Genomic DNA, 14,803 nt, shown 5'->3' with positions numbered 1-14,803 from the left:
TAATACTTACCTTCATCAACAGTATGCAATGCTAAAGAGATTTTGCAGTCACCTTCAAGCTGGCTAAACTCAGGACAAGGAATAGGAATGCTACTTTCTATTGCCAGTCTGTATTCCTTCCCATTTTCTGATATATCATATGTTTCTGGATGTATCTAGCACAGAAAAAAATGTACTTAAAACGCAAGCTTTGATAGTAAACTACAGCACTACAGCACTGCTGCAGGAATACAGTATAAAAACCTAAAGAGATGGAATGGCATGATGCATGGCTTGCTCCATTTCATCAGGCTTATTTAGATGGTCTGAAGCACAGCGGCATACTGGGGAAAAGATGAGGACACATTACAGAAAATACAAGAATATTGAAGAGGTGGGAATAAGGGACATGGATAAGGAAAAGGCAAGAGTAAAGGCTAGCTAGGAAGGTAAGGAGCACCACAGAAATGTATTCTCTGTGTAACTTCTGAAAGCTAAAATACAATACAATAAGTTGTATTGTCTGAGAGGAAGGGAATCGGAAGCTACCTCCAGGCAGCAATGTCCCAAAAGAATTTGGAAGTACCATATTTCTCTTGCTGTTCCTCTCCATAAACTTACAACACAGCTCACTATAGATGTATAATCAAAAATGCACTAGAAATCAGTCACAAAGGCCTACAACTGAGTGTTGTACACTGGGTGAAATCCTGAGCACAGCTTCACAGGACAACAAAAATAATGCATTCACACATTTCACTGTACACTACATATTCACACTTACATGAGATAAATCTGGGCCATAATCCTGCAGAAACATAAGCTCGGGCTTAATTTTATGAAGGGCAAATCCTTAAGTCAACAGGTTTATTCCAAACATGTAATGACATGCAGTATATCTTTCTGGGATTTGGGTGCCATTCCTAGCCAGCAAATGGGTCCCTACAGCTATATCCACAGCAGGAATTAAAGTAAGTTTGGAGCTTGGCCTCTGACTAAGTGGCATGTCACAGCTCATGTCCCAGTTTCCATCTTCAAGCCCAGACCAGGTCAGCCTCATCCTTCCCTTACTCCTATGGCCAGCTGGAAGGGGCCCTGGCCTGGGCTATATTGTGAACCATGTGCTGGGAGAGCCTGCTGGCATAATCCAAAATCATGCCAGAAAAAGCAGGAGCAGTTAAACATAATGGATAACAGTGTATCAGGGCTCAGATCTGATTTCTGCTGGAAACCAAGTCTTTCACTACGTGTGTGAGCTGCCAATTCAGCTTTCCTGCACCTTGATAAGCACAGAGACAACTCTGACTCTTATGCTTTTTGACAAATTTAGGTTCACTATAACCAACAACATATGCTATTAATTTACAATTAATACATACTGAGTGCCTTCTACTCAGAGGACTGACTGCTGTAGCAACACTCAGATTCCCACTAACTAAAACATTTTCTTTCAAAATTACCTTAATGCCAGCAAAAAATTCCTTGCTCTCAACAGAAGAACTTTGAATATCTGGCTTCTCCACAAAAAAAGCAGAACTGCTACAGTACACCTGTAGGGCAAAACCAGCAAAACAGAATACATTTTTTATATGAAGTGATCATGTGAAGACAAAACCCAGCCATCATGGGTCAGGTTGATAGCTTCATGAGGCCCAGTCATCTGTTTCCACCAAAAGTTACCAACAGTGTACCTTAAGGAAAACAGAGAAACAAATCAAGACCTTTTCCTCGCATGCTTATGACTGCGCCTTTACTTTTGAATGCCACTGAACTAACACTGTCAGGCAGCTATTCAAGTAGCCTCCAAAGGATTTTTGAGGATTAGCAATTGCTATTGTTGTCCGTAGGCCATGCAAGCAGTCTGGCTTTGGTTTGAACATACATGCATGCCACCATGTGCTTTTCTGTGTTTTTATTTGGCCAAGAAAAAATAACCTATATTTTGGTATATACAGGTAGAGAGCTTATAGATTTTTCAATGCTTAAGCTTCTCAAGCCCAGGTCTTGATTCTGCTATCACACAAGGTTATGCAGGTACTCCTATGCCTTTTGGTGGCAGAGATAAAACCATTTAAATCCAATCCTAGAGACAAAACCATCAAGCAGCAGTGCATTATTGAGTCAGAGTAAAGAAATCTATCTAATTAATCAACAACACAGCTTCTCACAACCTCTGGCTCTTACAGCCTCTCACTTAGATGCAGTTGCATGCAAAGATCCTCTTTAAAGTATCAAAGAAAAACACAATACAGAATGAAGGAGATGCAACTCAAATAAACATTTATCCCCTAGATGCACACTATACTGTCCTGAGACAGTCAGTCTCAAAACATTAATGGCAATAATAGTTACTGATATATTCCATGGTATTTCCACATTCATATGGGCACTGTTGGTATAAGCAACAACTAGAGGCATTACGCGCCTGTCAAGAAAAATTATCCAGCAAGGTGCTGGAACTCTGCCTCTAGCAACTGTTAGCGTCTACTGAGACATATTCACAAAGATATAAAGAGATAATAATTTCATTTTAACATACTCTGTCTCCCAGTCTGATGCTTATCCCATCTAACTCTAGAAGTGAGAAGCCATGAAATGCTGTTTCATGTTTCAGTTCTTCTTTGATACCTTCAGGAGAAAGTCTTGACCAAGTTATAGTGAATCCAACTGAGCTGTTTGCAGAAGGAATGCCAAAGGTACACCTTAGATAAATGCTGCCTTTGATCAGCTCTGCTATAACTTCAGGAATGGCTGGTAGTGGTGGTGACACAGCTGGAGACAATGAAGAAGCCATGTTACCTAGTCAAACAGAAGTGTGGTTTGTGCTTTTTATTATTTGCAAAACCAGTACTGGATGAAATGACACTGACATATATTTTGCCATATTTACCAAATAATATTTAAATATTTATTTGCCAAATAATATTTACCTTTTTTTCATATAGGGAAATATTACATAGTTTCTCAGAGAATCAGAAAATTGGTATATTCCTTGTATTAATTATTAAAAGCAGAAAAAACTCTTCATCAGTCTTTGATTACATTCTAGCCAACAGGGAGGTGCTGAATAGCAGGGATACAAAAAACACCAAACCAAATCAACCAAGAACAACCACGCAAATAAAAAGTCCCGCCAAGAGAATAAAATACAATTCATTATTTTACCTAACAGGAGAGAGTAGCCTGCAGCGGAATTTGTCTGAAAGAAGGATATCTTCTCTACTTACGAAGAAAGGAAGGGGGAGGAAGAAGGAGGAAACAGGAAAACCAAAAAGCAACAGTATGATCTGTAGATTCATCTTATACCTGACTCCCAAAGAATCAAGGTAATCTGTAAATCAGCATTTTTTTAAATTACTTTTTAACACTCTGGTATTTATTCTGCACATCATGCTGAGAAAGTACTTTTGTAAACCAAGGTCTGAAATTACCTCCAAACTGCTCATTTTGCAGCAGACTGAGCAATACTGTTGAGAACATGAACATGGTCTTATTCAAAACAAAATATGACAAAGTGTTGACATTATTGTGTCACAGATGCATAGAAAATCTTGAAAATCAAAACAAAATACTCACTGCTACAGGCGCCTTGAATTTCCCTTCCCTCAGGATCACAGGTCTGTGCCTTTGCATCTGAAACAACTATAAATTGCTCTTAAAATGTATATTCACATGCATACAGAGTATGTACACCAATCCTCTTAAATTACTGCCCTGTGTTAAAAATACACCAAGTATCACAAGGCACTAATTGAAGTTTAAACTAGCAGAACAGAAGCAATCTTGTAATCGGATCCATACACAATTATCACAGCAGTCAGTACAAAGCCTTGTGTTGGTAACCACAAGTAGATTAGCTACACCTGGGAGGAAGGGTACCGAATATTCCACCACCTCCACAACTTTTACTGCAGATGTACCCAGCTAATATTTAGAGACGTTGTTAGTGAATAAAAAGGAATTAAATTATTCTGTTGAATATATATTTTGTCTCCCCAAATCCACAATCTGAATGCTCATTCATTAACTGTAGCTCCTGACAGCCAAGTACAGTATAAACCTTCCTTGAAAAAAATCACCTTTCTCACATGGGCCTAAAAAAAGAAAGTGCTTTCGCATTCCTATTGTTTGGTACTTTCAATATTATAAAACAAACAAAAAAGAAGTCAAGTGGAACTTTTATTAAACATTAAAATACCAATGCATTTGTACCAGGAGTAGAAAGAGGTTAGCCACTCCACCCAAATTAAGTCCAAAGGGCATCAGCAATACTGAAAAGCCCATTTACCACAAAGAATGAAGAGCAGATTTTTGATGTTCCACTGAAGCGTTACAATGCTTGGATTCCTTAGCGTATAGAGATTGAAAATTTGCATCAGGTGTTTACAGCTACTGAGTGTTAAAGAGAAAACACAGTACACATGGTAATCTATATGTAAAAAGCAGAACAGTACATGTAAAAATGTACTATATGTTAAAAAACAGTACAATGCACTTCTTATGAAAACATCATTCTAAAAGAGGGCTTTTAAACTCAAAATGCGTTTCAGATTTACAGTATTCAGTAGAGCCAAACCAGTTATGTTTCTTACCTCCTTTGTTTTGAGGCAGTAAAAACTTGCTAGATCACTGCTTATGTTTTTTATATCCTCTTTCTCTTCATGAGCTATCATCCAAAGCAAATGCAAAGTCCTACAGCGCAGAATTTCTCCACTGCCTCAGTCACTTGCGTGCTGAAATGTCCCATTTCTGGCATTTTTTTTTACTGTCAATAACCTTGCAGAATGCCTTAGCAACAGGATCTAAAGGTCTACTGACGGATCGATAAAGCACCAGAAAACCCACTGAGAGTTTTGTTATTAAGCTTTTGAAAGCAGTTGGTAATACAGAATATGACTTAAGAGCAATACAGTATATGATGCATAGAAATATTGTTAGTATTTTCACAAGGGTATGTTATACACGCTGATAAGAATTTCCTAATCCACTTATTTGTCACTGCTTCACAGTATTTATAACTGTGAGGATTTAACCATGCCATCCTTTAGTTATCTAAAACATGTGACATGGATAATGAAATACAGAACTTTTGAGCTGTGAACACCAACACACTTTTGCAGCACAAGGGTCCAAGACAAAGCAAGAAATTGCAAAAGGACTCAAGCTCTTTCTCATAGTACTAATAAAGTGTGTATCAGTAGAGCATTTCTGTGTTGAATTTTCTTCTAGCAACAATCTATATGCTCTCCAGAAAAATTAAAGTTACAGTAAAAAAAATACTTCTAATAGTGCTAAACAATAATTGATATAAATAGAGTTTGATTACTAAACAAAATTTACCCTGACACGCAATTGTACACATATTCAGTAACGGGTATTTGCAAAGTATAAGTGCCATTGTTAAGTACTCTGAATTTCAACTTCTAGATGCATCTTATATCCCCACCTTGTATGGAAAATTTCAAAGGTTAAGTGTGTAGGCTTTGAACAATACCAGAATACTAAATGTAAGTTAGAAAGGGGTGGTGTAAACCCACCTAACCATACTGAATATTTTTTCTTTTATATCAGTATTATAAATAAGGATTGCAAGGAATTTTAACATATCTAAGTATTTCCAGATGTTTCTGTTCAGCCAAATACCAGAGAAACACACCTACACATAAACACACACACTTTACTGAGTTAGAGCACGCATTTTCTCACCTTCTGCACAATACCCCATGCATCCTTGGGTGGGCTGCAGTAAGTAAACAAAGAAATCTCCACAGTTCCTCACACTGACAGGGATTCGGAAAAGACAGCAGTCTTTTGAAGTGCTGAAGAAAAACTGCCATGTAGCGCAAGCTGTTAAGTGTTTGATCTCACCAGGTCGAGGCATGGATTCTGACTCCCTCAGAGACAACCAGACAGGGGCTTGAGTACCGCAGTGATTCATCTTCAGCACCAGAGAAAAACATCAGAAAATGGTTAATGCTTTATCAAACTGTAGCTGTGCTTTAATGAGAGATGCATATATATCCATTTAATTTCCTGAATGAGCTTTTAGCAAAGTTTAGACAGTATAACTGAGGGCTTGACTACTTTCAAGGTTAAATACAAATACACACAAAAGAAACTTAAGTCCTTCTCTGAGTCCAATGAATTTGCGTTTTTAAAGACAGGCTATAATTCACTATCTGAAGAACTTAACCAGGAGCCACACCTGAGTATCTTGCCCCAAAAACCTAACAGTTGTGTTACGGCTTAGTGAATTACTCTACAACCATTAACCCACAGAAACTGTGTGAATGCTACCAGAGCACAGCAAATACGGGGTAGATCAACTAAAGGTGCTAAAGCTGACATATTTCATTTGCCCTTTGCCACAGACTGAAGGCTAAAGTAACCTGCTGGATTTCTTCTAAGAGATGTGGCCAGCTGATGCAAGGTTACTGACTTTCAGGCCTCACCAAAAATGTGAGACACCTGATAAGCCCTGTCTGTCTTTCAATTCCCCACCTTTAGAAACAGATATGCTTGTAGCACCCCCCTGTAGCAACCACAGTGGCTCTGTAGCAACCCTAAATCCTTTGCTGTTTACAAAGCAATAGGCTCCACAAGGTCTGTGGTTCAGATGCTGATTGAACAGGTGATTTAAGATGGCTGCTGTTCCCCCTCTTGAGAACAAAAGCCTTGTTCAATGTTTTTCCTCATGGAATGAGAAGCCTGCTGTGGAATAGTCTCCTTCACCCCTCACCACTGCAGGTGGCTATGTGAGGTCTTCAGGTCAAGTCAGCTGCCATGCTGGTCACAACAGTAGTACCACTTGGGGTAACTGTAGTGTAAATCTGATTTAGCAGATAGAAGAGTTTACCAGTGAAATAGAGAAAAATGAATCCTGAGAAAAGGAGACAACGGAGGAATCTGGTTAATGGGTTATCAGAATGAGTTAAAGATCACCTCCTGTCTTTCACGTGCTTCAGAAACCAAACAGAAGAGAAACACCTAGAAGGACACAGTGTTAAAGCCAGCATCTGGCAAATATTTACATGAAAACTAATCTGAAATTGTGAGATTTAGAGAACCTTCATACATTGCTTCAAGTATTCCTTTCTTTAACCTGATAATAAAGTCTTGGATACTCTTGTGTTTAGATCTCATGGTCTAAAGAGTAACTGCAGAATCATTAAGCAATTACTCATCTCAAAAGAATACTTTTCTTTCTTAATCCTAGAATATCTGAGCCCACCATCAATCCAGCAGATAGAATTAATGAGAAATAGACAGAAATATGATGGATTGTTTAAGAGAGTCTAAATCTCTGACAAGGATTAAATACAGCTACAATAAAAGTTCTCCTAAAAGGAAAGAAAGGAGGAAAATTCCAAAACAAGACATCCATTTTAGTTTGGTTTTAACGTTTTGACTCTGAGATTTCAAAACAGATGCCTTGTTTCTGTCAACAGATGCAAAGCAGATGCCAATGCATAAATTTCATTTGCTAAGTAAGTTTTGAATTAATCTCTTTCCAACTGTAATTATATGGGCACCTCTATGTCAGCATGGTAGCCTATTTTAACAAATACTTACTACGGACTGATTGAGAACTTTGGTCAGATTTCTGTAACTTTCCTGGATGATCTGAGGTAGTTTTTGCTAGTCTAACCTCTGTTCTGCAAAACACACTGGTTCTTCCCCTGGTTTATCATGCTCATTTTTTGCATAAAAGTATCCTTTTTGAGAAAATACAATGATTTAATGCCCTGGGTTCAGCAGTAGCAGTCATTTTTTTCTCCTTCTTAGTAGCTGGTGCAGTGATGTGGTTTTGACTTTTGGCCTGGGAACAGAGCTGATAACACCAATGTTTTTAGTTACTGCTCAAATGTTTAGACTGGCCATAGGACTTTGTGAGTTTCATGCTCTTCCAGGGAGGAGGGGAAGCCAGGAGGAAGCAGAGACAGGACACCTGACCCAAACTAACCAAAGAGGTATTCCATACCACAACACGTCATGCCCAGGAGGTAACTGGGAGTTACTTGGAAGGGCACTCTCTTCTCGGTCGGGCTCATTTCGGTGGGTGATATCGTATTCTCTTCCCTTGTTATTTCCCTTATCATTATTATTATTGGTGGTAGCAGCAGTGGTTTGTGTTATACCTTAGCTACTGGGCTGTTCTTATCTCGACCCGTGGGAGTTATGTTCTTTTGATTCTCCTCCCCATCCCTCCGGAAGTGGGGGGGGAGGGAACAAAAGAAAGGGTAGGGGGAGTAGAAACTGTGCGGGTGACTGGGTTTAAACCACAATATTAATTACTCTGCTCATATTAAATCTAAGTGAAAGAAATTCTTTCAGGAATCATACTTTTTGCTAGGTTTTTGCAGTATAAAAGCCTGGATAACAGTAGCCTCTGTAACACGTCCTTCTGAGTCCTTTGGTCAGCTGCACATTAAAGGTACTTATGGCTTTATACTAATGTAAAGATTTAATAAAATACATAATTTAAAAAAAGAAGGGCTGCTATAAACTCAATTTAATTTTATTAATATGTTTTAACTGGTTGGTATTCCTTTTAAAGCCTTTAATTGTTGAGCTTTTCTTTTTTTTTTTTTTTTTTTTTTTAAAGAAACTGTGACCAGGCAATTTCAATTAATGAGAAGAATCATGGGTAAAATACTCTAATGACATTTTTATCTTTTTTTTGAAGAAGGAAATGTTTTAAAATAGGAAACTACAAAGATGTATCTTCTTATAATATAACCATACAGAGATGTTGGTATGCTCCAAAATAAAGCACTACAAGACTGCAATTCTAAGGTATTAAATATTCCAAGTAATTTTTGAATCTTAGGGGACTTGCAGAAGACAAGACAACTAATCTTCAGTTAGCTCTGTTAGTCCAAGTCATTTTAGAAATAATCTCTTCTAATATGATCACTTTAAAAGCTCCACAATTACTGGAGTCATGCATGCAGCTGCAGGTGTTTACACAGCTTTTGCATGGCCTTCTTAACAGACTGACCATCACACAGTTGCAGCTTTAGAACGTGATATGGCTGCTACGCTACCACTGAGAACATCTTTAGCAAGGACTACAAATGACAGGTTTTGAGTGTCTAAAAGGGATGTAATTTATCATCCTCTGCTGTTGCCCTTTCAATATAAAATTTTCAGTGCTAAGACTTAATTGGCCAGTTAATACACTTTATTATACGCAACTATTTAGAGATAACAGGTACTCTGTATTCCTCTACATAAGTCTCCACAACCATCTTCTTTATTTGTATGCACCCTACTGGAAAATTCTTACAAATAAATATATATTTTCATAATCAAATTAGTTGTAACAATACCTCCACACACTTGGTTGGCATCTCAGCAGGCTTATCAAATATCATAAAGCGGTACCATCCTGGTGTTAGGTAATGGTCACATATTAAATCCTGAATAGCTGATTGCTGGAGGTGGGATGAATCAAAATCAATGCTTCGGTAAGGGCTCTGCAGAATCTGATGCCCACCAGGAGAGCATTCAAGAACTGTGGAGCAAGAGTAATTGAAGTATCAAGGTGGAATGCCTAACAAGTGTGTTAGAAAAGATAAGCATTTGTAATGGATATTTGTAAGGATATATTGCAACATGAAGCTACTTTTACCGAAAAACACATTGAAGCCATAGTAACAAATAGGTATGTTGGGACTTTAAAAATGTAACAGAATTCATCATGTGATAACTCTCCTTTTTTTAACTTGACAATAAATGCAAACTAATAATCACATTAGCCATTTACCCTAGATGTAAAAACGGTGGAAGGGAATATGTTTACACTTTCTCTCTGGATTTTGACTTTCTAGTTCCACTGATGTTTATGAAATCTAACAACCTGAATAAAAATGGGGTGTCAGATATTATGATAGAATCAGAATCTTACCTCAAGAGGAGTAAGGATTATCAAAAGGTCTTTTGGAAACAGGCTACTATTTTACAGGGTTTCTATGCATGAAATGAAGAATTCCTTCAAATGGATGAGAGGTAGTTCATACAGTTTGCATGTATACATGTGCATCACAGCAGAACTGTGTACTGAAATGGGCAGATACTTAGGTATACCTTTTAAGTCAATTTGCATAACTGGCATGCTAAATTTTAATGAGGCAAATACAACTGACAAACATATTTTTGGACATCTAAGAGACTTTGTGGGCTCAAAAAAAACCTTAAAAGTTATTGATAGATACAATGAAGGATGAGAATCTGAAAAGCTCTTTATAACAGTTTGTTTTAAATGCAAACTCATTCAAAAATAAAGCAGAATGCCAGAATTTCTGAGCCTGATCTGGCAGCTGAGTTGATTCCTGTCAAAGCCAGGGACAATAAGGGTTTTGGCTAATGGCATATTTGCATGCAACATACTGAATAGCCATTCTTGCCGAGGAATGTGTTTGGAAAATTAAAGTAGGGGAAAATAATGTAAGAGAATGTTTATAAATCAATGATGTTTTAAAATACACCTATCTGTTGACCTTGGTTTTAAAAATGGATACCAACTGATGCTGACTGCAAGAGGAACTTCAGGTTACGTTTAATGACAGTTAATTCTTGCCTCTACTGTGGTATTAATGATTTTTTTAAAAATGCAGATATAAAAAAAGCTCTATAATTTTACATTTTTAATATTAACATTCAGATCTTCAATTTTCAGTCCCAAGTTTTTCTGTTGTTTTTTTTTCTGTATTTGTCCCATATTTTACATGGTGTAATTGTGTCACTGATTACAAACATATTTTGGTTCTAAGGATGCAATAATGCACTCTTCCACATTTTTAATGTCATTGTCCACGACTATATCACATGATAACCACAATTACACAACAGTTTCAGAATCAGGTAATTCCCTTCCTTTAAATGGAGAAGATGCTCTAGTGAAAGAATGAACTTAATCTCTTTCAAGCACAGTATGAGAATCCTATAGTCTTTCAAAAACTGAAGAGTTAATCTGATATGGCTTTAGGCTACCCAGGCAGGTAACAATAGCTCTATCTTCTATCCTCTAAGGGCCCAGGGAAGTCAATGTGATTGACTGTGCCACCACTGTGCTTCTAAGATGCTGGCATTAGCCTGTAGGCTATTTGTGTCCACACAATTTGACCTTATCAAGAGTTTATCCTTCATCGGAATTTGAAGAAAAGCCCTTGAAGAATCACAGGTCAGTCATGTGTGTTATTGTAATGTTTTCCAAGCAAGCTACAGCACAAGCAGTTTATGAACCATGGTGAAAGTTTCTTCCTGTCTTCTGTGTTTTATTGGAATTCTCCCTTTCATACAGCACTCTCATAAGTTTTCTTTCCTGTAACTGAATCATTCCTGATACAATTAATATCCGTTACCTTTTCCATTAATAAATCAAGCTAAACATGAGACAAGTCTTTATTTTCTTTTCTTCCACAGTTTAATTAGATCATTGTTTGATAGATCTTTAAAACAGCTGACTGTACTCACTTGTAATAGGGTCATAAATCCTACTAAAGATCAAATTATATGTTTCTTATTATTATGCCCATCACTTTAAAATGTCACCCAGCTCTTTGTGTATTCTTTCTTCCTTTTTAGCTGTATGCTAATATTTCCATAGTTAATGCTTGGAAGTCTCATGTTGCTTAACACTGGTTGATTTTTTTCGTTCTTTCCTTTTCTTTCCCATTCTGCAAAAAAACTGAAAACTGTCATCATAAATAATAAAAATTAAATTATTTTATTACACATCTGAGTGTAACTGATGTGCTGTCTAGCAACAGCAGAAACAAAACTATCATAAGCATCATTAAGGACACATAGACAAGAAATTAGTGCTGTGTTCTGTGTGGAAAAAGTTGCCCCCGCAGATCCCTACTCAAATCAAAGGCATTTAAGAGGAATGTTGGCTACATTTTCCACTCACATCATGATTTCCTTATTCAGGATGTATAAAAAAATAATTTTTGACATAAGCATTCTTTCAAACTTCATTCTCAGAATTACAAAAACTGATTTTGCTGCAGTGCTCCAGCAAAGCTTCACCTGTGTCTAACACCCAGCAATGTTCAGCCCAATGAGTCAAGGCTGATAAAATAAGGAACTGAAAACACGGTTTGGTGACTTGATAGCACTAAGGAAGCTTACCCACAGGACAAGCTTACCTGCCAGCTCTGCATAGTGTGGAAGGAACATTAAAGAATAGCAAGATGTATGTGCTACTGTTGACTCGACTTCACCCACAATCACAAAATGTTCTAACATTTTCTGACACAAAATGGAAAAGTCATGTTAGTTGTAACTGAATTTATCATTTAAGTATGATTATTCTTAAAGAAATCTTTCCATATTTATGGGAATATTCTTTTTAATGATTTCAGACCTTTAAATGTATTAGTGATTTAATAGCTTTAATTTTAAATATTTCCTTTAGAATAATGGAGTTCTAATTACAAAATACACAAATGAGTACTTAAGAATTAAGGCCATGACATTCAGGCTCCGTTGTAGATTGTGCACCATTGGTTTAACTTATCCTAGAGACAACACGTGCAATAGGGTCTGAGGAGACTTATTTCTAGAAAGCCAAACTGTCCCATTTTGTTTGGAGGTCCAGATGCTGCATTATGTCTGCTGAACAAGCAATCTGTCTTGGGAAAATCGCAGCTGTTTCCCTAGAATTTGAGTTTACTTATCACATTCTGTGCTTTCCACAAACACTCTGTGTACTGCATATGGCTCTCTACTGTTCTTTAACTGAGGTCTCTGCATGCCAAGAAGAATTTCATTCCATATTTGCTTTTTCCTGGCTGTCTTCAGGATTAATACAGTGCGCTTTGTCTGGATCCATCCCAGACCTACTTGGTCCTGCCAGATACTGAGAAATGTGACCCTAAGCTGGAAAAGAATTCAACTTTCGCAACATCTTAAATACAAGGATAGCATTGTGCTGGTGGATGAGCCTTTTGGGACAGATATGCTGAAAACTGCCAACACATTGGGGTTTGTACCATTACTGCCACAAGCTGAGTCAGGTAATAGGCACCCTGAACACCACACATTAACCAAAAGAGGTTCCTGAAATCAACACAGGAGCTCACTTTCCGCAAAGAGATAATTAAGTGGCTCCTGATGTTTGCCTCTGAGGCACTCGCGTGGAAAATGAGTTCTGCAAAGGAAGGACTTTTCAATTCCCTGTTCGCATGTCTATTCCAATCTGTATGTAGAGAGGGGCTGATGATTTTCCACCTGTCCATAATGTTTCCAGCATTATGGAGCAGTCAGGTACTAAGGACTGCTGAGTGCCAACCAGAGCAGAGGCACAAAAAGGAGCCACTCACAGAGTGAAAACATTGGCACAGGCAGAGTGGCAGGACTGGCAACTCAGTTCCTCAGGCACAAATAGCTTATTGGTTTCTATCTCCTGCTCCCCAAAGGTAAGGGTCTGGCAAATGGCTATAGACAAACAAATAGTGCCACTAGTAAGTGCCCACTTAGACCTTGAAGATGCTTTTTCTTGCATCTATTGATTGCAAAGGATGCATTGTATCAGTATCCCAAGACAGAAATCATAACAAGGATTGCATTTAACAAAAGGGCTTAGATGTGTTTGTGGATTTAAATGCTTCCAAAACACTAGAATAGATAGTTCACTTTTTGGAAGAAGTTATCCCGCAATAATTACTTCGGGTAACACTTTTTAGAGCAAAATGTAAAAATGACTGTAACGAGTTACCCAAAAGATACAGTTTGCTTGGACAAGACATACAAGAGAATGATCACAAATGTAGCAATGACAGCACTGCAATGCAATGAATGAGGTATATGAATACTCCTGCACACAGAACAACGAAGAAAATAGAACCAAAATAACCTTACTTGAACGGGTGTTAAAACACTTTTGAACCACCCACGTCCACCCACAGCCACAGGTAGTAAATAAGTTGTGCAGCTTTTGAAATAAAGTAAAATCTATGCTCGCAGCTGTCAATGTAATACACTACAGTACCTACCCTTTATGAGGGTTTTCTCTCAGAAACCTGAAGCAACACAGACACGGATTTTGCACAGGTTGTGCACAGCGCTTCGCTGAGGTCCCAGGTACGGCTGCGTGTGCTCCAGCACAGGGGGAACGGCCAGCAAGCACGAGAGTGGGAGCATTCACAGTCCTGCCCTTTTTTCTCTGATAGGTTTCCCTGCAGGTGCACTGTGACAATGGCAATTCCTACTCTGTCAGTTCATAATGTTAAGCAAGCCTCCTCCCGTGAAACTCGTTACACGTTACCACGGACCCGGGACACAAGCAATGTGCAGGCGCCGGGTAGGGCCTGACCCGGCCGCTGCCCGGGACTGTCTCAGGACCGGCGGGGCTACGGGCGGGCGCTGTCCTTCCCGAGCCCGCCGTCCATCCCTTCGGGGCCCTCCCGCGCCCGCTGCCCCGTTCGATGCCTGGTGCCGCTTACCTCTGTGGCGGGGCCGCGCCGCCGCCAGGCACCCCAGCACTACCGCGCACAGCCACAGGCTGCGGGCTGCGGCGGACACCCCCGGCATGGCCCCGCCGCGCCGGGCGGACCGACGGTAGCTCCCTTGCCCGCGGCGACTCCGCGCTCCTGTGTAGGCTCCGTGCGCCCACCCTGCGCCTCAGTGCAGCCCCTCCCGCGGGGTCGCGGCGGGCTCGGCCCTGGGCCCGGCCCTGCTCCCGCCTCCCCGCCGGCCCGGCCCGGCCCCGCCGAGGGTCGTGGTGGGGTGTCTACGGCCGCGCACGGAGTGGGGAGTGTGGGTCCTGTGCGCCGGGGCGGCCTCTGCCCGGGTGCACACCGGAGAAGGTTTTCAG

At 39.4% G+C, this 14,803-nt stretch overlaps 1 protein-coding gene across 3 annotated transcripts in view; it reads right to left on the bottom strand.

The window, feature by feature from the left end:
• Window positions 1–14,555, bottom strand: part of VWDE (von Willebrand factor D and EGF domains) — a 39,663-nt gene extending 25,108 nt beyond the window's left edge. For 2 of the 3 annotated variants that reach the window (XM_061356483.1, XM_061356485.1), the window contains exons 1-7: window positions 14,433–14,555; window positions 9,312–9,496; window positions 5,686–5,917; window positions 3,556–3,621; window positions 2,519–2,778; window positions 1,440–1,529; window positions 11–155 (exon numbers count right to left, since the gene is read on the bottom strand). In XM_061356483.1, the coding sequence (XP_061212467.1) occupies window positions 11–155; window positions 1,440–1,529; window positions 2,519–2,778; window positions 3,556–3,621; window positions 5,686–5,917; window positions 9,312–9,496; window positions 14,433–14,520 (1,066 nt within the window). In that variant the 5' untranslated portion in view covers window positions 14,521–14,555. The remainder of the gene's footprint in view (window positions 1–10; window positions 156–1,439; window positions 1,530–2,518; window positions 2,779–3,555; window positions 3,622–5,685; window positions 5,918–9,311; window positions 9,497–14,432) is intronic. The other variant, XM_061356484.1, reaches the window with a different exon arrangement.
• Between the last annotated feature and the right edge of the window lie 248 nt (window positions 14,556–14,803).

The sequence above is a fragment of the Neopsephotus bourkii genome, unplaced genomic scaffold (genome assembly GCF_033783945.1).
Source record: "Neopsephotus bourkii isolate Nb327-2 ecotype Australia unplaced genomic scaffold, CSIRO-AGI_Nbou_v1 NB_855, whole genome shotgun sequence".
In the NCBI taxonomy this organism is placed as follows: Eukaryota; Metazoa; Chordata; class Aves; order Psittaciformes; family Psittacidae; genus Neopsephotus; species Neopsephotus bourkii.
Note: the sequence above shows the minus strand (reverse complement) of the source record. Positions and strands in the feature narration are given on the sequence as shown.